Source organism: Candoia aspera, chromosome 3, assembly GCF_035149785.1.
Source record: "Candoia aspera isolate rCanAsp1 chromosome 3, rCanAsp1.hap2, whole genome shotgun sequence".
In the NCBI taxonomy this organism is placed as follows: Eukaryota; Metazoa; Chordata; class Lepidosauria; order Squamata; family Boidae; genus Candoia; species Candoia aspera.
In genome coordinates, this window is record NC_086155.1 from 49,820,125 (window position 1) to 49,845,778 (window position 25,654).

Below are 25,654 nucleotides of genomic sequence, written 5' to 3' on the forward strand. Positions count from 1 at the left end.
CCCACATAGACTATTGTAATGCGCTCTACATGGGGCTACCCTTGAAGAGTATCCGGAAGCTTCATCTGGTCCAGAATGTGGCCGCATGAGCAGTTATTGGTGCCCCAAGATCGGCACATGTGATACCACTGCTGCGCGAGCTGCACTGGGTACCAGTTTGCTTCTGGGTCCAATTCAAGGTGTTGGTTATCACCTTTAAATCCCTACATGGCATGGGGCCAGGTTACCTGAGGGACCGCCTCATCCCCCTAACATTGACCCGCCCCACCCGGTCATGCAGAGAGGGCATGCTACGAACCCTGCCGGTAAGGGAATTCTACCTGGCGGGGTCCAGGAGGCAGGCCTTCTCTGCAGTGGCACCCGCCCTCTGGAATATTCTGCCCCCGGAGGTGAGACAGGCCCATTTGCTCCTGGCCTTCCGGAAGAACCTAAAAACCTGGTTCTGCCGCCTCGCTTGGGGTGGGAGGGGCACCAGTTCATCTTGGGGGTGGCTAGTATCATAGATCTCTTCCCAACAAACAAGATTTGTGCTGCTTGGATTTTATATTTTATATCTATTTTATTTTTTTATTGATCTATTTATATTGTAATTTATATGTTTTAATTGTGATTTTATTGTAAACCGCCCAGAGTCTCCTTTTTGGGAGAGATGGGCGGTGATAGAAATTTGAAAAATAATAAATAAATAAAATATATCTGACTTGATTTTGGGCCTTTGGGCCTTAAATAAAAATTGAAATTGAAATATAGTTTATCTATTTTTGAAAAGGCTTTTTTCCCCACCTATTTTCTGATTTGTGGAAAAAAAGCCTCATGGCCCCTGACAGAAACAGTCCTTCAAGGGTGGAAACTGAATAGGCCCTCCCTACTACGTCTTCCTGGATAGGCAGAAATCCCTGGGAGAAGGTATCCAACATGTCTGTTGACACTTTCAGAAAATTATAAGTAGATGGTGGAATAAAACAGCTTTGTAAAAGTCACACTGATCATTCCACAGTAAGCTTCATATGTTAGGGTGGCAGTTTCAGTAGTTTTAATGCTTTCTGCCATATTCTTTAGAACAGTGGCATATGTATGATTTCTTGGAATTCAGCTTGGCCTTTGTTATAAGCAAAATTTAAGAATACTCGTAGATGAATGCTGCCAAGGTTGGTGACAAAGTATTTGTAAATGTGATTTGTTTCATAACTACACCCTTTGCTACTGTTACAGTTGTCCATAGTGTATGTGCTTTTTGGTGATCGTTAGGCTCTGTGCTTCATCTTACATTGAGTCATTTGGGAGAAGTAGGGTGTGCATGTATGCAGAAGTAGAGGGGAAAAGTTTGTCAAAGTTGACAGTTATCTCTCTATTTCATGTGAACATTTATATAATCATTCCGGTAAAAACTGTTCTGCTTCGTATCTCAAAGCTGGTTCTTAAACGGAATTTAATTTTTGCATATTTCCATTTTCAAATAAGTTTGGTGTTTAAAGGGCTTAATAGAGTAGATTGTCTGCTTCTGTTCCTGCCTGTTTTTGATGTATATTTCAATCAATCCACTTTAATTTCATTTAATAAAGACAGAGAGTGGAGTCAAGTACAGCTGGACTTTAGAAAAAAATATCAGAATACTCTCAGGAATTGAAAAATTATCCCTAAACTATTTCTAGTAATTTTACATAGCAGGATCACATCCTGAAATTGTAGAATTGCATAATTAAGGTGTAAACATATACACAAGCTCTGTTGTTATTTATAGGTGCTGTTAGTTAGCAGTAGTCGTCATCCTGACAGATGGATTGTCCCTGGAGGTGGAATGGAGCCTGAAGAGGAGCCTAGTGTGGCTGCTGTGCGAGAAGTTTGTGAAGAGGTATGTCTTCAAATCCTGCTTGGATTGGAAGTTGTTGTCCATTCTTCCTATTTGTTCCTTTCATTTTTCAAAATTGTCCATGTATTAATAGTATAGTATTCTTTATATACCTGTTAATGAGCAGCAGAATTTGTATACATGTTTGTAATAGTTGTTATGAACTGTGGCGTGGAATTTAAAACTTTTCCGTTGAGAAATTATCTCTATGAAGTATATTGTTTTCATAACAGTTGTCTATAGAAATGTGGTAGAGGGAAGTCCATTTATCTTGAAAGCTCACAAAATAGTTTGCTTTTATGTAAGCCCTCCTCTCTTCAACATATTCATGATATTTACAGATGTGATCCCCTTCAAATTTATCTCAATTTTTCATCTAGTCCCCTGAAGTAATAAAAATTACCAGCGATTTCATTAACAGAACCTTAAAAACATGTGGGTCAATTTTTTATGCATCTGATGATCATCATTAACCCATACAAGGTTAATTCCTGAAAAAGAATTTTAAATCTATCAAATAAGAAAAATAATGGTCATTTTTGTCTTTTGAATGATAGTAGATTTGGATTTCCAACTTGAGAGTTGGATTTGTCCCTTGAATCAAACTGGGTTGTATCTGAAAAGAATTAGACTACATGGCATGGGACCAGGTTATTTGAGGGACCACCTCTCCCCGTTACATCTGCTCATCCCATTGGTCCAGCAGCAGGGGCATGTTATGGGTCCCATCCGCTAAAGAATTCCATCTGACAGGATCCAGGAGGTGGGCCTTTTCTGCTGTGGCACCTGCCCTTTGGACCATCATTCCCACAAGGTGAGATTAGCCCCAACCCTACTGGCATTTAGGAAATCCCTGAAACATGGTTTTTTCAGTAGGCCTGGGGATCCCAGAGAAACTGGTGATCTCATAAGTTGGTTATACTATGTGTAGGATGCTGGTCCATTCTCCCACGGTTTTATTTATTTATGTTTAACTGTTTCAACTGTTGTTTTAATTGTTTTTAACTGGTTGTTTATTGTATGCTGCCCAGAGTCATGTTTGTGAGGTGGGCAGCTATATAAATCTAATAAATAAATAAATTTTCTGAATTGCTAAATCAAGTTTCAAATAAAAATATTGCCTTATTTACTTTCTAAGCTAGGCCCATGTTAACAAATCTAAGGAAGCCCTATGCAATATCTCTTACTGCATCTCTATAGTATTTGGCCAAATTTATTTTAAAAGGCATCATTTGTGGTAGAACAGTTGGATCACCCATTAACAAAACATTTCAGCATATTTATGTAAAAACTCTAATATATTCATTTATCGGTTTAGAATACATTTTTTTCAGTTAGATTATTTGTGTTTTCTCACAAATAGACAGTATTTTCCCCCCAGTGCTATAAATCTATCTGATCCATTACTGAGTTGACCAGTGCATTTATTTGAAGTTTAAGAACCATCATGGGCTATTCAGAATAATATTGTAGAAGCCGCTTTTTTAATTCTTTGTCCTATATAATGTTCTTTACAGACATCTGCCTCCTGAAATTTCATGTGCAGTAGTGAAAGTTTGTGATAGTTTGCTAGTATTGTGGCCTACCGGGTGATTTCAGCTTCCTCTAAGTCCTAATAATAGTTAAAGAGATTCTGATTAAATGGACAACACCCCAGAACAGCATGCCGTGTCATGTTTTTGACACTTGTCCTGTTTTTGTTGGGAAAAGTATGTGAAGCTTCAGATCGATTTATTTGATGAGGTTTCTGTCTCTCTCAATTCCCATGGGCTCTGAGCAGCTTACAAAAGATCATTTAATGGCACCTCCTTTAGCAGCACTGACTTCAACTGTGTTTCTTGTATTTGTTAAACAGTCCCGAATATGTGTTTGGAGGTATTTTGGCCCATCTCTCTTTACAGAAATACTTCAGCTAGTTGATAGGGTTGTCTTGAAGGACTTGCTCGCTTTGGGTTGTGACACATCTGAATTGGAATAAGGTCAGGACCCTTGGTCATTCTAAAACCCAAAGTTTCTTCTATTTCAGTTCACAGACGGATACCTGGACATACTCATGTAGAAAATACTGGTACATTCCAGAATCCATTGTTTCCTCAGTGATTGCAAGCTGTCTGGATCTCGAGGCTGCAAAATAACCCCAAACCATGATACTCCACAGCCAGGCTATCATAACAGCCTGAGGACGTAACTACCCAGGAAGCTTAATTTTTGCCAACATTAAGATTAGCTGCTTGTTTTGAGCAGAGTGACACAAACAGTGACTCTCAGCCCTCATTTTGTGATGACTGGACTACTACCATTCTCCAAGGTCTGGGGTAGGGATTAGGTTGAGGAAGATTTGGTTTGAGACAAAGGCATATAATCCTTTGTGGAAGGAATTTGAATGAACAATTATAAGTGTGAAGAAGGTGGAGACAGTGAAAAAGAGAAAAAGGGTATGTGGGGAAAGAAGTGTGTGGAAGTGGTGAAGAAGGAAGGAGAAGTGAAGAATATATTGGGGAATATATGCTGCTCCAATCTAACAGGACCAAAAACAAGAAGGACAGAGTAGTGGCATGCAGCAGAGAAATGGGAAGGTGGCTGAGGAGATCGTTATAAGGCTGAAGAAGATTGAAATGTTGTCTATGACACTGAAGGCAAAGGTCAATAGAGGTGATGGAGAGAGCATAAATTGGATGAGTGGGATAAAGAAATAAGTGGAAAGCAACAATGTCCTACATCACTGGGTGGTTGGTTAGAAATAAGGAAACAAGTGACTCTGGGTAGGTACAGTGATAGTCCTAAGCCTTATCCTTACCTGATTTGGGTGAGAGCACAATCTAGAGGGGTGTGGGAGTGAGGGAGTTTAGGGGTTGTATCTTGGGGTTGTCTGAAGACATTAAATGTCAGGTATACCTGTGAGAAATCTGTAATTCATGATTTGATCTTGAATGAGAGTATAGATCTGGCATATATCATCAAGATCTGGAGAGGTGAGAAGAGGAGTGTTCTCCCAGAAATGTGCCCATCTGGGTTTTAGGTACTGCATCAGGTGCAACCTTAAAGCAGGGAGGGTGGGTAGGTTGGAATTGTTATCTGATGACTCTGAAAATGACCAGAGGCACTGTTGCACAAATAACTGGATATGAGGTGTTATTTGTGAGCTTGCACCTGAGAAACAAGGTAACAGGTTATGGATGCTGCTGCTATATTAACCCCCCAACTGTACAGCTTCACTCCTACCTACTCAACCTTTTCACAGGTTGGCATTGGCATTTCTTTAGATTTTCAGTTCAGGAAGATTTCAACTTAAATCCCTGGGGAGGGAAAAAACAACTTCTGAGTTCAGGGCCAATTACTACCTTGTTCAAAGTGATCACAGGCCATATCCACACAGGCATCTGCACATTAGATCTGGTTTTTGTCTCGGAGCCGATCACATTGTAGGTCACTGTATTGACAATTTGTCACAGTATTGACAAATTATGCATATTTCTAAAGGGCTTGTACAGTGTAAGTCATAGTATCACAGGATTATATATAGTTCTAAAGAGTTTGTAAAATGTGTAATTTAAGTTATAACTGACATTTGAAATAATTTGAGCTATAACTTACATTAAATGCCTTTTTCTTCTCTTTGAATATATCATAGGCTGGAGTGAAAGGGACATTAGGAAGATTAGTAGGAATTTTTGAGGTAAGTACAAATATCACCAGGGTTGATAAAACATTTTTCTATGTGATTGAAGTCTGGAGACAGGTAGAGGTTCTACTAAGTTAGAAGATAAATTTTCTCTGATTTGAACCCTCTTCAAGGTTTGGAGGAACTAGAAAAAAGTAACATTTGCAAATGTAGGACAAAAATGCTTGAAGAAGTTTTATTTATATTTTAACATTCTAGCTGTATTTGAATCTTTGTAATTAACTTATCAAGTCCTAATTGATGATTGCTGTTGATGAGACTTATTGTAAGTATCTTTTCAACTCAGAAATAATCCTTAGCATTTTTTGTGGTTTTATATTCTTTCAACTTAACTTTAATGTTGATCATCCTTTCAGAACCAAGACAGGAAACACAGAACATATGTTTACGTACTTATTGTCACAGAAGTATTGGAAGATTGGGAGGATTCTGTGAATATTGGTAAGACAGGCACATTCATTTGTGTTCTGATTCTCTTTAGGAGGATAATAGCTGAGCCCCCCTATTTAGATTAAAGTATATTTTATTTATTTATTAAATTTAGCCACCACCCATCTCCCCCCAAAGGAGGGACTCTGGGAGGTTTATAACAATATATAAATAAGAGTTTAAAAAAATCAGATTTGGAAGATTTTTTCAAGCTGTTGCAGAGTTTGTTACACTTTTGTTGCTTAACATCTTTTTATATTTTCATAAAAATAACAAATATTTACATATTGAAAATATGTCAGTTTCTCATAGCTTGATAGTTCATGATCAGATCCTTTTTTCAGAATCAGTTGTGCACTTTTTTCAGTGTTCTGAACAATATGCATGAAATAGCTATTCAGGTTGCCTTCCTGTTCTTATTTTTCTATTTGACTTTAGGCTTCTGAATATTAGGATAAAAATAGGGTAAGACAAATGGCTGTCAATTTAAGAGATGAGTTAAGGCTCTTCGCATGTTTGTAAAATGCACAGAAATGATAGAACCTCCTACCTTATCTTGCCTGCCGTGTAAGTCCCTGCTTATTTTATTCACGTACGAGTTTGGTTCTGTGCACCCTTGGCCTCTTCGCATCAGTTATGTTCCTCTACATGTTGAGAGCAGTAGAAAAAGTACTGTTATATACTATACTTGATCTTAGCTAAAAGGGCAAGAATTGATATGTCACATATATGAATGTTCAGAATATGAGTTTTGTTATATGCTCAAATGAAAGAAAAGAATGCTCTTTGGAAGAAATAGATCCATGCTGATTTGGAAATAATCCCTCTTAAACGTCTGTGGAAAAAAACAGAGGAAATACATATTGGAACCTGGATGAGAGGGCATAATGATAAATAACACATTATAGAATGTCAAATTGACAGTCTGTGCTTCTCTGATTCCTCCCTTCTCCTTTTTTTGAAGAGAGGACTTTTTCCTGTTTTCAGTCTTCTGGCACTTCACTCATTCACCAGGAGTCTTTTGGCAGTTTTACCCATTCTTAAGTGATTTAACATTTCCATCTTCTGTGGTGATTTTTTTGACTTCTCAATCTGGTTTATAGCTCTGGGATTCCCTTCTGGTTGATCATCAAAATACTAATCAGGCCTGATCCTATTTGAATTAATAATTATTATATAAAATTGATTTTGTGTTGAATATGGCATCTGATTTATAAAATTGAATCTCCATCTGCATATACATACACAAACTATTGTGCAAATGCATATCCAAACCATGCCCCTACACACAAACTGTGTTTCTCTCACATTTATATATTCATACGGATACTCAAATGCAACCCTTTTTCTCTTTTCAGTAGAAATGGCAAAAAAGAATTAAAAACAGGATAGAGATTAGAAGAGATACTTGCACTGAGAAGGGAGGAGAAATGCAGGACGGGGGGAGAAAAATTGATGGGTATGAGGTGACTGGGAACAGGAAGAAAAAAAAGAGGCTGTTCTTCATATGTAGAAAGTGACTATCTACAGTGAGGCAGGAGGAGGGGCAGAAGATGCTACCAGAATCTTTGCTTCGCTTCTGGAAGATACATGTGAAGTTTAGTGAACCAGCAGGACCTCCATATGTGTACTTCATGTGCTTTTTTTCTAGAGTCCTTTCAGTGAGGCAGAAGAATGCTCTTTTCACAATAAAATGTGTACAAAGTCCGAGGGGAATGGGAAGTTTTTCATCCATTGGGTCTGCACACATTTTTTCCTTTCCCTTTTTCCTTTCTGTAGTGTCAGCCTCTATTCTGGGAATACAATTATTCCCTGGTAATTCTTTTGAGTTAAAAATAACTTAATCTTCCTTTGATTAAATACAGTAATGCACATGTCAAGGAACAATAGTCTTTAAAATATACTTCATCCATTTGTCACAGATGTTTATTAAATTAATATATTCATGTCCTATCTTTTCAGTATAAAATGTTTTCAGAGTGGCTAACTTGACATTATGAAAATAAACTAGAAACAATAAATTAAAAATGCAATTTGTAATAAAGATAAAAAGGAACAGTAAAATAGCAATTAAAACAGTTACATAGGTAACCAAAGTGAAGGCTAAATGTTATTCCATATTTTGTGAACTGAATGTTGAATATAGCTCTGTCCAGAACGTATTGAATGCCATTTGGATTATTTAAGCCATCCATGTAAGCTACTAATTTATATGGATAGAATTAAATAATCACATTACTGATACAAGGCATTTGTTCATACCGGCTGCCTTAATTAAATTGTATCAGCATACTGTTCCTGACTCTTCCACTACCTGATTTCTGGTTTTCCTTTCTCTACACATGGTGCTTATCACCAGTCCTCTTAATTATGTGTCAGCAAATATTCCGTAAGCTTCGTAAATTCCCTAAGTAGGATTACTCTTACCGTATCAGAAGGCAGTCTGCTGTTGGCCTGAGAACTATCATATTTGCAAAAGAAAATATAGTCTTTATAGTGGGCTATCCTTGAAATGTACCTGAGAGAAAATAGAGATATTAGAGGGTTTTTTTTTTCCAAAAAATGAAGTGTTTGCAGGTGGGGAGCGATGAAAAGTAAGGCAAAAGAAGGCAAGTTAAGTGCAAAGTAATTTATTTCAGATTTGTATGGAGAGAATAGGGAAAGAAATTAGGCTAAAGTAAACTCAGAGCAGCTGAACAGTTATGCTTCAGCGTTGAGTAGAAAAGGGGGTGGGTGGATTATAGTAGAGTAGGCTGAGAATTAGAGAGAAAAGGGTAAGAAGAATGGGGGATATATAAGATCGTTGTTTGGAAAAAAAACAGAGAAAAGAGAAAATGGGTTTCCCCTCCTTGGGATGAATCCTGAAGAAGGCAAGAAGAAAAAGCATTCCCTGGCCACAGCAAAATTGTATTGTCAGTGGGTAAGAAGTTAAGTGATAGATTCTCCAAAGGTATAGAAGTGGATTTCAGAGGTCAGTCAAACTGGATATTACCAGGAAATTGCAATGAATTTGAGGTTCTAAGATTGGTTACAATTTTAAGACAAAACCTAGTAACATTAAAACAATGTAGGGCAGCAACTGGAAGAACTAGGTGAACACAGTGGTGCTTGCATTTTTTTGAATAAGGGATTTTTGATTTATATGGGTGTATTTCAGAACCGAATGGAAGGTCACATAAACTCAAATCAGATCAATAACCAATTGATAAGTGCTGCAGGTTTGGCATAATACTTCCTAAGTGTTCTACACTTACAGGAAGGAGAGGGGTATGCTTTTTTCCATGTCAGTAAAGGGTGCTAGATAGAGCTTCACATGCATTCTGTCTTGGTTTATTAACTCTCACCAGTCGACATTTGAGAGAAAATGGACGGAAGAAGAAACAGTAGAAGGGCAATAGAACAACAGACAGTAGAAGAAACTAAGAAACAATAGAAGGGCAGGTGGCAGCTGTGGCCAAGAGGGCCTTTGCACACCTTCATCTTGTGTGCCAGTTTTGCCCTTTCTTGGATCATTCTACTCCATACCCTCCTCCCCACATACTGATGCCAGCACCATGTACCATAAACGGTTAGGTTTTACTGTGCCCATATACTGATTCCCTTCACACCAGAGAAAAGGCAACAGTTTCTCTTACCTGTCTCCTCTCCTTTTTCTGTTCCTTTGCTATGTACATATTATTAACCTCTCTGCAATGTTTTGATTTGTTACCCAGATTGCCTTCTTGTAATTATTCTGTAGTTACCTTTTTGTAATTTGTTCTAGTCTATTTTATTGTAATTTGATGATTTTATGTTGCTTTGTAGTTTTGTGAGCCATCCAGAGTCAGTTGGAGTTGAGTGGCATCAAAATTGAATAAATAAATCTGATTTGGGGGGAAGAGAACAAATTGGTGTCTTAGTAAGCAGTATTGATTATGAATAGAAATAATTCATGTTGGGATTCTTTTCTCAAATATTTAATTGCTTGATAATGATACAGACATTTGCCCTATTTTAGTTATCTCTCCTTATATCCTAGTCTCACAGTCTTACTTGCATTCCCCCCAAACACCAAAATTAAAGTATGCAAGGAAAGCAGTAAGTGAAACAGAAATCTTAGTGCCTGTAGCTGTCATATGCTAATTCGAAGAGGCTTGGGGCTGAAAGGCTAAGGAAAAAATGGGGTGCGTGGCATTTGAATGGTAGATGAGAACACCATATGAGACTGAACTATATATTTACTGATATATGATGTGCATTTTAAGGCAACAGCCTAATTTTATAATGTCCCATGATTTTTGAGGGAGGATTATTTCCTAATCTTAGATTTTCCATGTTTGTGTACTTGAAAAAGAACCACACCATTTATAATTTACATAGCTATAACAAGTTCCCAGTATAATTTATGTTTTTATTTTTCATTTCATTCCACACTTCCTCATAATCATATTCTAATGGAAGTTTTTGCACTTGAAACAAATTCATTAGAAAATGAACACTGTGTTACTTGACTGAAGGCTTGTTAACAAAATGTTTCCTTCCCAGCCAGGGCCGCAACTGGGGGGGGGGCAACTGGGGCATGTGCCCTGGGCGCTGCACTGGGGGGGTGCCAAAATGAATGCTGGGGGGCGCCAAAATGAGTGCTGGGGGGGGCGCCAAAATGGGTGCAGAATCCATGTTTGCCCTGGGTGACACAGACCCTAGTTGTGGCCCTGTTCGCAGTTACTAACTAAATTGCTTAACTGAAGACTGCATTACAATACAGGTAGTCCTCACTTAACAACGATTCATTTAGCGACAGTTTGAACTTTCAAAAGTGTGACTGGTCCTCGCACTTATGGCTGTCACAGCATCCCCGCGATCATGTGATCATGATTCGGGCGCTTGGCAACTGGTTTGCATTTGCAACCATCACAGTGTCCCACAGTCATGTGATCACCATTTTCAACCTTCCCAGCCAGCTTCAGGAAGCCAAATCAGTGGGGAACTGTGCGATTCACTTAACAACCATGTGGTTCAGTTAATGACCACTGTGATTCACTTAACGGCTGCCACAAAAAAAGTACAATCATGTCAGATTCACTTAATGACTATTTCACTTAGCAACCGAAATTCCAGTCCCAGTTGTGGTTATTAAGCGAGGCCTACCTGTAAACTTCACAGGTGATACATAACACACAGTTTTTCCTATAACTGATTTTATGAGGAGGAGGATTGGTTAGGTTGCTTGTGCCAAAGGCTTCTTTGAAGGCATGTTATGTTCTTAATCTCATTTAGAATGAAGTTCATAACTGTTTAAAAACTTAAGGGTACTTATTACACTGAAGACTTTTTACTATCTAGTGTATCTTTATTGTGAAAAATTGAATAGTTCTGTTGCATTTTGAAAAGGTAAACCTACGTAGTTAATTATTTATTTAGTAATAACAGTCATTGGCATAACAGTTTGCAGTTGTGAAACAGTAGCATATAGAGAGGACTGTAAATACTCCAGTTATTATGGTGCTAACATTTCCCCCTCTCTATTTATCTGCAGGAAGGAAAAGGGAATGGTTTAAGATTGATGATGCCATAAAAGTTCTGCAGTATCACAAACCTGTACAGGCTTCATACTTTGAAACCTTAAGGCAAGGCTATTTGGCTAATAACGGCACTCCTGTTGTGACCACATCATTCTCAAAGGAGAGCACGCTATCTGACATCAGATGACTGAAGATAATCCTATAAGAGAAGTTTGAAAAATAGACTGGATTTCCTTTCTTCCCCTCTTCTCGCCGCTTTCACATGTGTCCTTTGATAAACAAGACATGTGCAGCAGCCTTTGGCAGAGCAGATGTTTGAGTGTTGCATTATAGTGCAAAGTGGGTGGTTTGGGGTTTTTTGTTTTTTGCTTTTTCTTGGATATGTATTTTGTAATACACATTTTGTGCATGAAATGCCCCTTCCCTATTAACAAAATTTTGACAATGTGAACAGCAAGGCTATTAGTTTCATCTATGCCTTGTCTTCTGAAATGTTCTTGTATATATTATTCCAGCCATAGCCAAATCTCTTATCTTTTCAGTAAAAAAGGCTACAAATGTGAGATCAATTCTTTATGTCTTAGATTTTGTACAGTAAGGTACTGTTGAGGTCTGTGTGGTGGCCACTTGCTCCACATCTGCATGTAACATTTTTTAGAGGGAGAAATCTAACACTGATTTTGCAAGATTTTTTTTTTTTAAAAAAACAAGCTGCTTCTATAAAAGAGGGCTTCATAATCTTGTTTGCCTTGTTCTTTAAAGAAATTTCTTTATGACAGTGCTAGTGGCTGGGCCAGTTTCATTCCCTGCATCCTATTCCCTGACCCAAACTTAATACAATGAGACTTGAAGGAGACTTGTAAAGCATCCCTGGTGCTCAATTCTTTCTACAGTTTCAACCAGTATGTCATGTAACAATGGACAGAACCACAAAGAATTGGTCACCATTCATTCAAAAGCATATGGCCTCAGAAGCTTAATGAATTCCAACTTCAGTAAATAGGAATCAGGGATTCAAAATGAGTTTTCAAATGTGAACTGGAACATCGAGCACTAATGCTTTTTAATTGTGTGAAATTATTTCTCTTCCTGTTGCATACTGCTGGTGTCTTTTTGTTTTCTTTTGTCCATATGCCTTACATCTTACTGAACTGGATATTGTAATTTGTGCTAAAGCATTGGATTGTACTTTGAGTGTCACCTCATGGTGGGACAGTCACTTTATGTCCCTGAAAAGAATTCCCAGGGAAAAATTTCAAGTGTCCAGTCTCCTTTGTCTGTAATATTGTATCACGGAGCACACTCAAAATTGTAGACTTAATTTCTTAAGCGGCAAAGGTACAGCTAGTTCCCAAGTAAAATTGTTTGTATGGAGATCTATGTCATTTAATAGGATAGTTAACCTGATGCATTGGCACACATCACATTTTTGTTTCTGTTGATGTTTCATACTGTCTTGATTTGCCAACAGTGTTGTCTCGTTTTTGGAAAGGGCTGTGGGAGGGGGTGGATCTGGGTAGATTTGGGGAGGGGCATTAGTTCATCCCTGGCTTGAGACAGGACCTAGTTGCTATATTTGGTGACTACTTCTTTGTCACAGTATAGCCAAGATGTGAAATTAAACCTGCAGTACTCCAATTTAGTAGATAATTCTCTCTTCCCCATAAATGTTTAAAAACATAAAAAAATACCCTGAAATAGTCCCACAACCTGATGAAAAGTAAATTAGTATACTTTTTTCAATGGACAGTTGCTATAGAAGCTGAGTACCAATAATATTTCTTATTTCTTAATTCCCTACTTTCTGTTAATAGGATAGCATTCCTTAATATGGGATCACTGAAGCCAAAAGCAATACACAGAAAATGCTGAAAGGCACTGTTGAAAAAAAGTGGCTTAAACTTTATCTGGAACAGATGAAAAATTATGTTATGCCACTTTACTGCCCTTCATTTTAACAAATAATAAAATTTAGCTGAATGAGCTTGGCTAATGTCTTGAAGCATACAATAATAATTTATCTTACTAAGTATATGTGTGACACTTTCCGGGATAGCAAACTGTTGCCTTTAGCTAAAGGCTTCGTGTCTCATTGAACTGATTAGGACACAGATAGCTGTTTGAAAGAGAACTGAAACTCCTGATGGAGTGACTGCAGTTTTAATATCTATAGCATGCACACTTTTTTAAACTTCTAAAATGTTTTTATAGGGCTGTTAAACTGACACTTTAGGATAGAATATTGTTAATGATATTCTAACAGTGATTTCTTGTTTGTTTGGGTCAGGAAAAATAAATTGTGCCAAGAAAGTAGTTTAATGTGGGATGAATTGATGCTGTTTATACAACTGCACTGAATTGTTGATGTTTGCTTCTGAACTGGAAATCGAAGATGTGTCTCCTGGGATATAAACTGTCTGGATTATTGGTAAACTTCCTCCTGTTTACTAAAGCTCACTATTTCACCTCCTTTTAATGCACTATATCCATAGCTTTCCCAGTATCTCAGGGTACTCTGTAATAAATGAGCCAAGAAACTGTAGTAATACAATGAAACTTATTCACAACATTTCTAATTACACTGGAACTTCCTACATTGCCAGAACATGCATCAAATGTGGTATAAGGAAGAGAATTTCAAATACAGTTCATTCTAAGTAGGCAAGCTGGTCGCCATATTGGACTTTAAACATCTTAAATCTTCAGATAATTTGGGCTTTATTCTGGACTTGTTGATTAAAATGCAGAATGTTTTGGTCTTTACTTACAGAATTCTTTACATAGTGAAATCAAGTAAAAATCATGTGATAAGGGATTCTTTACCTATAAAATGGTTTAGTAATTATGTCTGGCCATCAGACATTCTGGAGATTAGATACGTTCTCCAAAAAGGGTGTATTGCTTAGCTGCAGATTTTATTTTTGTATGTAAATTTCTGGTCCTTCACAGTTTCAGAAGAGATTCAGTATTCGCAAGAATTTGTTGAACTTGCATGCTTCTTATTTAGACAAGTGTTGGAACAGTACAAGCAGTATTCTGGATTTGTAGTTATACAGCGACCAGTAACTTGTTACAAGTTCAAATGTGGTACCAGTGTTCTCATCAAGTCTAGATGGGCTTTTGCATTATATATACTATACATCAGCCCTTCTTAATAGGGCGGTACAGTGGTCTAGACATCGTTTGGAAAAGGCACTTTGGGGCATGAATGTAGCATCTGACTGCAAGTTTTTAAAGCAGCTGCATCTTTTCCTTAGGATCACATGGCTGTCCACTAGAGCTGGATCCTGGGAAAAAACATGGCTACTTTAAAAAGTTGCAGGCAGTTGCTATGTTCCTGTCCCTGTGTACTCAAGCATTTTTTTAAGAATGAAATCCAGAGCATTGTACAGCCCTACTTTCTAACTCAGGGTTGACAGTGCTACTTAACATTGTTTTTGGCAGTGAATTTGCACATAACCTCTAGCTAAACCTAAGTTAATCTGAAGCAGTAGCATTATGAGTGAAAATGCACAACTTCTGTTATATTTTCCAGGATGGTTTTTCTTATATCAGGAAGACAAAACCAGGTTCGGGCTGTCTGCAGTCATATCTAACAACCCATGCATAAAATACTGTAGTAATTTTCTAATAACATCCCTTCTCTGTTTTGATGTAGATTAGAAAGTGTGGGATATAGCAGGTAGAATATGCAGGAGTACTTTGATATGTATATTACTCTTTTTGGTTTAACCTTGAATCAGTTCCCATTAAAGTGTCTGAAAATGGAGTAGGAGGATCAACTCTGGAGTTTAGCCTAAAAGTGTTGCAATTATTTTAATAGCAGTTTAACTTTTCTTCCACTCAAAATATTATATTTGTTAACCATATTCTTATTATTTGTTCCTCCCTCTCCAGTCGCCTCCTTTTTTTCAACAAGCTTATTTTGTTTATTTGTTTTTAAATCTGCCAATAAAAAACAAAGTGCCATATTATCCTAGTTAGTGGTTATGTAGGAATATGCAAATAGATATGTTAGCTATCCAGTTTGCATATGTAAACTTGTTCAATTTATTTTGGAGGCAGTTGAATTTGGTTTACATGATTCGCATAAATGCCAACATTTCTCCACCCCTCTTTGTTTTGCTGATGTGATAGGCAGCAACAGTATGCTATGAAATGGATAAATGGATGGATCTCTTTTCTTCCCCATTCAGGTTTGTAGTAGATTCTTAAACATGTAGCTCGGAGGATGGGGAAGGAGACCTTCCATGCCTTCTTTCTTTCTGTAGCTTGCTACCTCCAAGTATACACCATAAGAAGTATTGAAGAGAAGTATTCTGGGATATGCCTATAAATTAGAAGAATGTTGAGGAAGTGTTTAGAGAGAAAATTGGACTTAAAATCCAAGCCAGAGAAGAATTTGTGGAGTATCAATTGAAATTAATATTTTGAACCTCTTGGAATTCATAGTTCTAAGCCTAGAAATACAAGTCCAGCAACTACATGCAATTGCTCCTAAGCAGTGAAATTCGAATTAAAGCATGTGTTAGTGAAAATTCTGGAAGTGTTTATGTGGTGGTCATTCTTGATTTGCTTGTTTTCTAATGTTAAAAGTACAATTGCTCCTGAATAGAGATAACATCAAACATTGTGCTTAATGCTTGCTTGGTTTTGTTTGTCATTATAGCTATCTCCAGGTAGTGGGAATTATTTTGGAAGGGGTGGGGAAGTGAAAGTCAGTAGTGCTGTGGGACTATTTTGCACTGGAGGGGTATGTATGTATACTTCAATCCCTGTAATAAAAAAGCTGCTTTTGAGTAAGTTTTGCCACCTCTTGTGACAACAGATTTTATTAGAAACTGTATATTTTCAATGTGATTGCATAGTGTGAATGTTGACTTGTAAAATGATGACATTTAGTATTTCATGCAAACATTTGAGAAGTATGGTAATTGTTATTTGAAATCTTCTCTAACTTCACAGTCTCTTAGAAAGGTGGTTAGCCTCTTCAGTAGGTATGTTTTTTTCTGAAGTATCAGAGATGACTTATAAACATTATCATCAAAACAGTTACTTCATATCAAAATTCTGGAGACATTTGATTTTACTTATTGTTTATCCATGTCTGCATGTAGATATTACAGAGGCTGCTTTTCAGCTGAAGTGCTGCATTCCTGATCAAATTTGTAAGCAGTCACTTTGAGTTAGTTGTCACTTTGTTGTGAATGTCTGAGCCTGTTTGGTCGGCAGGGATGCTACATTCACAACCTTGAGACTGAGTGTTGTGGTTGCCTCCAGAGATGGATTTTTTTTTTCAGTAGGCTTAGTTAATGTGTATGTCACTGTACCCTGTATTTGATATGACAATACTGGATCTGTTAACCCTATGAGGGAGAGCAGACTAAGAAACAGACACTGTGCAGACCTAAAGCAACCTTTACTAGAACAGCTATAGTAACAGTATCTTGCAAGTCTGATTGTGCTTCCCTCTTTTATCTCCATGTGAATTAAAGGTGGTGGTGGTGGGTTGTTTGAGGCATTTCCATAAACCACTTTCTTGGCTTCAAGTCTCATTTCTCTGATTGTTGCCTTGTTAACAGATCTTCCCTCTGTCCTCCAAGGCTATCCCCTGTACTCACTACAGAAACTAAAGAAGCTGTTTTAACACACACACACCCCTTAACTATCATAAAAAGGTAGAATCCTTGGAGCTGAGCCTGACTTTTGAGGCTATATGACAACCCTGCACAACATATGGCCTGGGCCACGTACAGCCTGCCAAGCAACCTTGGGTGGACTGCCAGCATTTTTTGAAAACTCAGTAAATCCACAGCCTCCAGGAAGGGTCCCTGAAGTACCTCCAGACCTCACTGGCCCTGCCAGCTTCACTGTTCTGTGTTGCTCTCGCTGAACAGTTGATTGGTGAGCCAGCTAATCTTTTGCAGCCCATGATTATTTTTAATTTATCAATGTGGCCTTTTCCCCTCAGTTGTGTGGGCCTGCGATAGGGGCATCTGTATCATTTACTTGGCAAATAAGATGGAAGTGGTTGGCCATGGTCTTTCTCCAGGATGGTTTTTTTTTCAACTTCCCAGTCTAGCCTATAACTTGGTGATCTCCTGTCTGAGTAGTAACTATGTCTGACCTGTTTAGCTTTTGTGAGGTCAGCCAGGTTCAACTAGATGCTGACATATTTACCTTCTTGGCTGTCTCTGTACTAGAATATTTTTTTAAATGATACACTTACCTTGGATCCCAGCACAGAATGCAAAATTCCGTCTGAAATACAGGATAACCCCATCCAGTTCTTTTTAATTTCCTATCATTAGAGGTAAATTCTTCAGAGTATTAAATGTCAGTGATACTTAAGACAAATATATTAGTTCTTAGTGAACCAATGGATCAATAATAATTGCACATCTTACATTCTGTAATACAAATAAGAGCATAAGATTAATGGTAAAGGAAAATGAAAGGGTTTTTTAATGAGGGTTTGGACATCCTTCAGTTGTGTGGAACATAAGCCCTCTCCTGTGATTGTAATCATCTTTCCAGTAGTACCAAGGGTGCCATCTGTATATTGACAGAATCCACTACTTGTATTCTGATTGGGATAACATTGTCCTACTCAGTGTTAATACGAACATTTCATGGTGCTTGTGTGAGATGCTGCATTCTGACTCCATTCACTGAATGCCAGTCATGCTTAATTACATGTACATCCAGTTATTCACGATTGGCAATCATAAGGCCACTTAGTGCATACTCTGTCCATAATCTGTAGTTAGCAATTGTCGCTGTTACCATGAGCAATGTGCTTTTTAAAAAAAATTATTTATTTTTGCAATAAACTCTTTTTAAAATACTCCATTTAGTTCTTTTAAACTATTAAACCATATTGGCCTATCTCACCAGCCCTAGACTAGCACTCTAATCACTGTGTTAAAGGAACAAGGCTACTGATACATTATGCAGACCTATAAGAAAATTATGGTTTTGTTTTAATTGCACTGCTTAATAATACTTTCCCTTTTTACAAAATATACTGATAAAACATCTAAGCTCTTTTGTGTTCTAGTCGATTGTACTTCAGTTTGAACTATCATAAAGGCACCTTACATGTAACAAGAGTTGCAAATTTTGTACATACTTGATGGAATAATAGGATGCAATTTCTAAACAAATGTCCATAGGATTAGGTATTGCACTTGTGTATGCCCACCATAACATTTGAATCTGAATTCTGTGCATCTATAATATTGTTTGTACACATGATAGAATCTGCACACATTGCCCTGGTGAATATAAATATGATGAAATACTGCCATTTTTCAAACACTGCGTGCTCTAGCAGCTTTTCAAGCAGCACAATCTCCCTATTTAAATAAATGCACTGAGAATTGAGAGAGATGAAGGAGGAATCTTCACTATTAGGGGCCTAGGGTTCAGCTATTTACATACAGAGTAAGAACATTCCCTTCTACAATTCATTCCAGTAATGTGAGACTAAATACAAATAATTGTGTGTTTGTGGTCCCTGCCTGGCAAAAGCTATAATTTTGAGTGTGAAACTTAATTAATATACATCTCAGTGTTGGAAGCATAGTATTTTTACTGAGGAAGGTGTCTGCTTCAGATGATTGTTTTTTAGTAGAAGTGTTAGGTAACAGTGGGTCTCAGAACATTGTAAATGATACTTCTGAGGCTGATTGATCTGGGTTAGTTTGGGCTACATGGAATCCACAGCAGCTCCATCATGGCTTAGAATACTTAATATTTCTTTTCCATGTATTATTTCTCACTGCTATATTGGAGACTGTGAGTTCTAGTCCCGCCTTAGGCACAAAGCCAGCTGCGTGACCTTGGCCAGTTGCATTCTCACAGCCCTAGCAAGGAGGCAGTGGCAAACCACTTCTGAAAAACCTGCCAAGAAAACTGCAGGGACTTGTCCAGGTCCAGGCAGTGTCAGAATGAGACATGATGGGGGGGGGGGGATTAAGATAGGATTGTAAATTAACACACCCACTGTTTTACTATGGTTTATGTGTATATATGTGTATGTGAAGTGGGGGAGCAGGAGGAAAGAATTTCCTAGCAAGTAAAGAAAATTCCTGGTTTAATAAAGTGGAATTACTTCAAAAACTGTTTTCTTTAGCGGATACAAGTATTTTTAGTGCCACCAGAGAGCAGAAAGCTTTTGAAAGAGATTTTCTAAAGGCTTTTAATTTTGTGTAGTTTTCTATCATATGATGAAAAAATAATTTCCATTGTCCTTTCCAACTTATTTCAAATCAGATCTCACAGGGAACTGAAGGACAAAATATGGACATTGGGCATCTTGCTTGGCATCCACTCCCTAATGCACAAGCTGTGCTTGGAAGGAAACTAGAGACTATTCAAATCCCACTATTGATGTCCTAGCTGAATACAAGAAATATATATTAGTACTTCAGCACTTTATAGCACAATTCCATGTATCTCAGAAATAGGCCCTGTTGAATTGAATTAAATTTACTTTCAGGTAAGTACATAACTTTGCAGCCCTAGGGTTGTAAATTCTTGGATTCCTAAAGATGTTCACTTAAAAATAGAAGTGAGCCATCAGTGTTGAAAACATCTTGAACAGTAGTGATTTTTTTGTTCGCAAACATGTACAAAGAGATGCCCGAGTATGGCTGTGGTCATAGTGAAAATATTTTTAGCAGAGGATTGGAAAATAATAATTACCCCCATCTTGTCAGCAGCATCAGCTTTGGTAACAAGCTTGTTTCAGCCATCAATAAGATGTCATATTTTTAATGTAAATGTTAAGAAATCTCATCTATACTCACAGGTAGGTAGCAATATTTATAGTAGAAGAAAGTTCTCTACTGTATAATATTACTCAGAACTATCAGTCTATTAACAAGTGAACAGTTATCCCAATGTAGGCTTCCTTTTTACAAAGTAGCTGCCACTTAGGTGACTCACATTTTATAATGCAGGCTATTGTTCCATTGGGGGGGGGGGTGAAAGGAGGATGACAAGGCTACATTTTACTAGCCTTTCTATATCCATGCCGCTGTTGGTTTTTTCAGAGGGCAGCTATGACTGAACCACCAGCCTAGACTTCACAGTAAAAAGAGAGAAAATCATGTCTGTTATATAGTACTAAAATTAATTTGGCAGTACTTAGGTTTAGTCAAAAGATTATACTAAGCTCACTTATCTTTTTCTGTTTGGACTCCTAAGCAAATGGTAAGAATTCAATTGAAATTAATAAATTATGAGAGGGTATTAATTGATTTTAAATACTCCTTTAAAGGAGAATGTATCTAAAAAGAATAGAGGTAGATTGTCAGTGAATTTAAAGTGGTGACTTAACGGGTTTCCAATAAAAAGCAGTGAATATGAGTATGTTGGGGGGCGTGGTGGTTGAGTGGTTAAGACACCAGGCTTGTCAACTGGAAGGTTGCAAGTTCGGCGGTTTGAGACCTGAGCACCACGTGATGGAGTGAGCTCCCGGACTCGCCCCAACTCTTGCCAACCTAGCAATTCGAAAGCATGCAAATGCGAGTAGATAAATAGGTACCGCTTCGGTGGGAAGGTAACAGTGTTCCGTGACTGTCATGCTGGCCACATGACCATGGAAGTGTCTTTGGACAATGCTGGCTCTTTGGTCATGAAATGGAGATGAGCACTGCCCCATAGTGTCAGACACGACTAAATGGGAAACTTTACCTTTTCTTTGAGTATGTCATTACCCTCCAACAAAATTATCCTCTCCATTATGCAAAAATGGACAATGGTTGTACTGCTGGGAGTGTAAAATTAATGTGAGTTTAGCTAAAAGAATAATTCAGAGGTTTCTTTAGAAAATACTATAGGCATATTTGCAGTGTCTGATCTTCTAGAGAGAGACTCTCAGCATCTGATCAGTTTTGTATCTTCTCTACTATTTGTAACTTAAACTAAAATTGGGAGAACTTAGAACCGGAAATTTAATTTCAAGAAAGGGACATTAATACATTGCCAAAATATCGTATTTTACTTTATATGGGTTAATGTCCTTGGAAACAATTGTTAGCTCCTTTCTCCAAAAGTGCAGATCAGTAGGATGATTATATTGGTATTTATACTTCCCATTTACCAGTAAGGCTGCCTGGGTATGAAGAACTAAGGTTGATAACACTACCAGATGTTAGTAGTTACAATTGCTTTTCCTCTCCTCACTTAATTTTCCCATTTATATTTGTCCTGATCTGTTGAACTAAAGAGAGACATGAGCTGTCTCTAAGAAACAATGCTGATAAGGTAGATCTACAACTAGGCAAGGGAAAAAGCAAAGAATGAATAGCTAGTAGAAGGGGTCATAAGTGTTCTTACTGCCCTTTAGATTCTCAATTTTAATTTTTGTTTAAACATGTCTTAAACACTGAGCAATGATTTAAATGCAGTTTTAACATTTGCCTTCTATGATGTCTAATATATTCCCTTCACAGCCTTGGAATCATAATGACATTCTGTAGGAACAGAATGGCAGCCTTGAGGAATTCAGAAACCCAGGCCTGGTCTTCCCACATGGAATGCAGGGTCTCTGTCGGCTAGGTTAAAGGCACTGCTTTGTTGGAATAAATATAAGCTGAGTCCTAACTAAAATGTAACAATATAAATTGGAGAAGTTCAAGCAGAGGAGGAATGTTTGCTTTTTACAGAAGTCCTTTTACATCATCATGTTGCCACCATGCTGGTGATGCTTAATGGGCTTAACACTCTTCCTGAGAGGTGCGAAGTCTAACTGTGCAGCTCTGATCTTCAAAATTCAACAAGTCTAGAATGAGAGTACAGAGTACACACCTTTCTCTGGAGTAGAATGAGAGTACAGAGAAGAACAATGATCCCTGAATTGTAGAGTGATAGGTCTGGGGAGGTTGAATGACAGGCTTGGCCCTTGTAACTTGGCTGGCAGGGGAGTAAAAGGCCTGAACTGCTTTTGACTGGATTGATGGTTTGTGAATAAAAGAGTTAAAAAGAAATACTTCTTTTATGCTGGTCTATGACCAAAATAAAATTGATTGATACTTCTTTACGTAATGTGTGGGTAAAACTATGGAACTTGACTGTCTGAAGATGTGGCGATGGCTACCACTTTATAAGGTTTTACAGGAGGCTGCATCAATTCATTGAAAATGGGGCTTTCAGTGGGTACTAGTCTGGACACTTGTATACCAGCTTTGGAACTGAAGGTGATTTGCTCTAAATACTCACTGCAAGGGAACAGCAGTAGAAGGCTATTGCCTCACCTCCTACTTGTGAGGTTTTTAGATGGTTCAGTTAGTCATGGTTGGCATGCTGTCTGAAAACAGCCACTTATTTGTAATGGTGTGGTGGGAGGGGCAGTTCTTTTATCTGTCTTACAACTCTTGGTTCAGGATCCTAGATATGAATAGTTCATAATAAATACACTACATATGGACTGAGGATCATTTCTCTTCACCGATTTAAGCTCCTGCTTCAAAAGGGAAACAATACAGAGTATGGAAGATTGTGTCTTATGAAGCAGTTAGGAAATCCAAAAGGATACCGTTTTAAAACTAAAATAACATAGACAGGACCAAAATGGTTTTACGTTCAAATTCTCCATCTCACAAGTGGTGGAACTAAGACCAGTTTTGGCATGCTTCCCCTTCATGAAGTCTGGTCCTTATTGTATACAGTATTTTTAAATATCCAGCATTTATCCTTCATTTCTGTAGGAAAACAAACCATTGCTCTTGAGAATATAGTTAATTCTACTGCATTCAGACCTCAAATCCTCCTTGTGCAGATGCTGCGCTGTCTCTTCTGTCTGTCTTTGCTTCCAGTCCATAATTACAAATGGCTGTGCTCTCCTCACTGGGACATCTCATAATATCTTCCCTTGCATGACTGCTCAGCCTCCTTTTATTCCAGCTGAATGGGCTCTTCTGCTCTTTTATGCCCAGCATGGCTCAAAGGTAATACCAATTAGGGCAATCTAGTTTTGTTCCCCACTCAGGGCTGAGTATGCAGGTTTACAGGTGACAAATGCCTATTACACTGCTATCCATGCTGTGGAAGCCAAAGTTCTCCAAACCATCAGAGCTAAGTTTGTGCCTGGCAAGAAAGAAAAGCAATCCTTAGGATCTCAAAAGAGAACAGGGAGTGTGAGGGTTAAAACCAGGTTTTGGAGCCACACAACAGGATTCGTCTCCCTGTCCTCATCAAAATTGTGTTTTAGCACCTATTTCCAACTCTACATTTTGGCTCAATTGTTGAAGATAGGTACTTGTTGTTTAGGGCTAGGAATACTGCAGGGAAATTACTATCCCCATTTACTTCAAGATGGAAAAGAAGGTAAATTCAAGACAGACCGTATGCATGAGGAATAAACAATGATCCAACTGGGGCTTTATAATGCAGTTTTCACATGAAGACCATTGACCTATTGAATGCTTTGTCTGGATTGAGACCTGAATTAGTTGCTTTCCAAACTGCTGCACATGGGACTGAAGACTTACTTTCCAGCCAAGATCTGACACTTGGTGGGGGTGCGGGACTTTAAATGAGGTGGAGTGCTCACTTTTTTTCTTGCACCACACTGTAACAATATAAAACATGTCTTCATTACTGATAGATTGGTACAGTGATGGCTAGCAGAGAGAAAGTATACTGTAAACTGCTATGAATCACTACTGTTGAAATAGCCAGCATATCATCCCTACATCTTGTTTCTAGCATGAGGACATCCCTCTAACCATATACTTATATTTATTTTTTTATTTTTATCCCACCTTTATTATTTTTATAAATAACTCAAGGTGGCAAACATACCTAATACTCCTTCCTCCTCCTATTTTCCCCACAACAACAACCTGTGAGGTGAGTTGGGCTGAGAGAGTGTGACATGGAAGATATGACATGAATGCACAATGTCTTTTACAACCAGCCCCAGCTCCCTCTGAAGGCAACCTCTACCCCACTTTTCTTGTTCCATTTCAAAAGTGGTGGTTTCAGCTTCTGACAGTGCAAGGTGTGCTAAGCAATCAGTCTTTTGCAAATCATTCCAAGGTAAGTTTAGAGCTGGGGGCTATTGCTGCTGGCCATTTGAGGCTAATGCAAGCCATGCCCCTTCCTCAGTTCCTGGCCTCTGATTTTTAAGGCCATTCACCTTTTAGCAGTGGAAAAAATCAGGGCTCTCCTGCTGCCAAAGAGCACATCTCGCCCACTTCTCCTGCCAACCTAAAGCTGAAAGAGAAAGGAAGCAGGTCTTTTTAGTGCCAGTTTTCCTCTCCCCCACCCCACAAAACAAAGTGGCTGAAGAACCACTTTCCACTACTACACTTCCCACAGCTTTACCACAGGAATGGTAAAGTGGAGCATAGAGCCCTGAGGTTCAGCTGCCCAGTCCTTTGCACCTTAGCAATGAAGCCGGAGAGGCAATGCTTTAAACATATCTTAGGTGCTGCACTGGAGCTGGGGGAGGCAGGTAGTTGTGCCACCCCTTCCCCTGTTCCCCATGGCAAGGGAAGCCAGAGGTAGCAGCTCTTCAACCTGCACTCCTGTGGGGACGAGGGGAAGTGCAGGCTGCAGAGCTGCTTCTGATGCTTCCTTTTCCTTTGTGGAAAGGAGGTTGGGTGAAGTAGCTGTGCAATCCTATCTCCCCACCAGTTATTTCTCCCCTGCTTTATTTGCCACCGAAGTTGGGAGAAAGAAGAAATGGGTCTCCCTGCTTTTCTTGCCATTGGCACTGGTGGAGAGGTAAGAGGAGTTCTCTGTGGGACTGAAGAGGTGGCAGCAGACCACCATTAACTGGCATCAGAGATGATACGCCTTCCCTTCCCTCACCCCCCCCTCTGTAAGTGCAGACAGAACCCCAGTTCTGCTTTGTTGCTAAAGCCAAATAAAAGGTTAAAAAGCAGCCAGCTCTTTGAGCTGGAATATTTTTATGCTGGCTCCCACAGTTGAATGTTCATGCTGCTGTGAGAAGAGCACCTTTTCAGCTCTGCATTCATACTAGCTCTTCTGGGGAAGAATACAGAAAAACCTGCAAGGTTGGTTATTGAGGAAGTGAGCTGCTCAGTGTCTGCGCATCTTCATAATGCTGAGGAATTGCCCTTATAGGGTGCGATGATATTTGGGGCAGCGTTCAGAAGGACTGGCCTGGCTGGTTGTCTTAGCAATGTGCTGGTGTGCTCTTTCTGCTTAGCTGAG

At 38.5% G+C, this 25,654-nt stretch overlaps 1 protein-coding gene across 1 annotated transcript in view; it reads left to right on the forward strand.

The window, feature by feature from the left end:
• NUDT3 (nudix hydrolase 3) overlaps positions 1-16,264 on the forward strand; it is a 37,148-nt gene extending 20,884 nt beyond the window's left edge. Inside the window, exons 2-5 of the mRNA XM_063297625.1 lie at positions 1,742-1,852; positions 5,481-5,525; positions 5,888-5,972; positions 11,476-16,264. Of these exons, the coding sequence (XP_063153695.1) occupies positions 1,742-1,852; positions 5,481-5,525; positions 5,888-5,972; positions 11,476-11,648 (414 nt within the window). The 3' untranslated portion in view covers positions 11,649-16,264. The remainder of the gene's footprint in view (positions 1-1,741; positions 1,853-5,480; positions 5,526-5,887; positions 5,973-11,475) is intronic.
• The last annotated feature ends 9,390 nt before the right edge of the window (positions 16,265-25,654 follow it).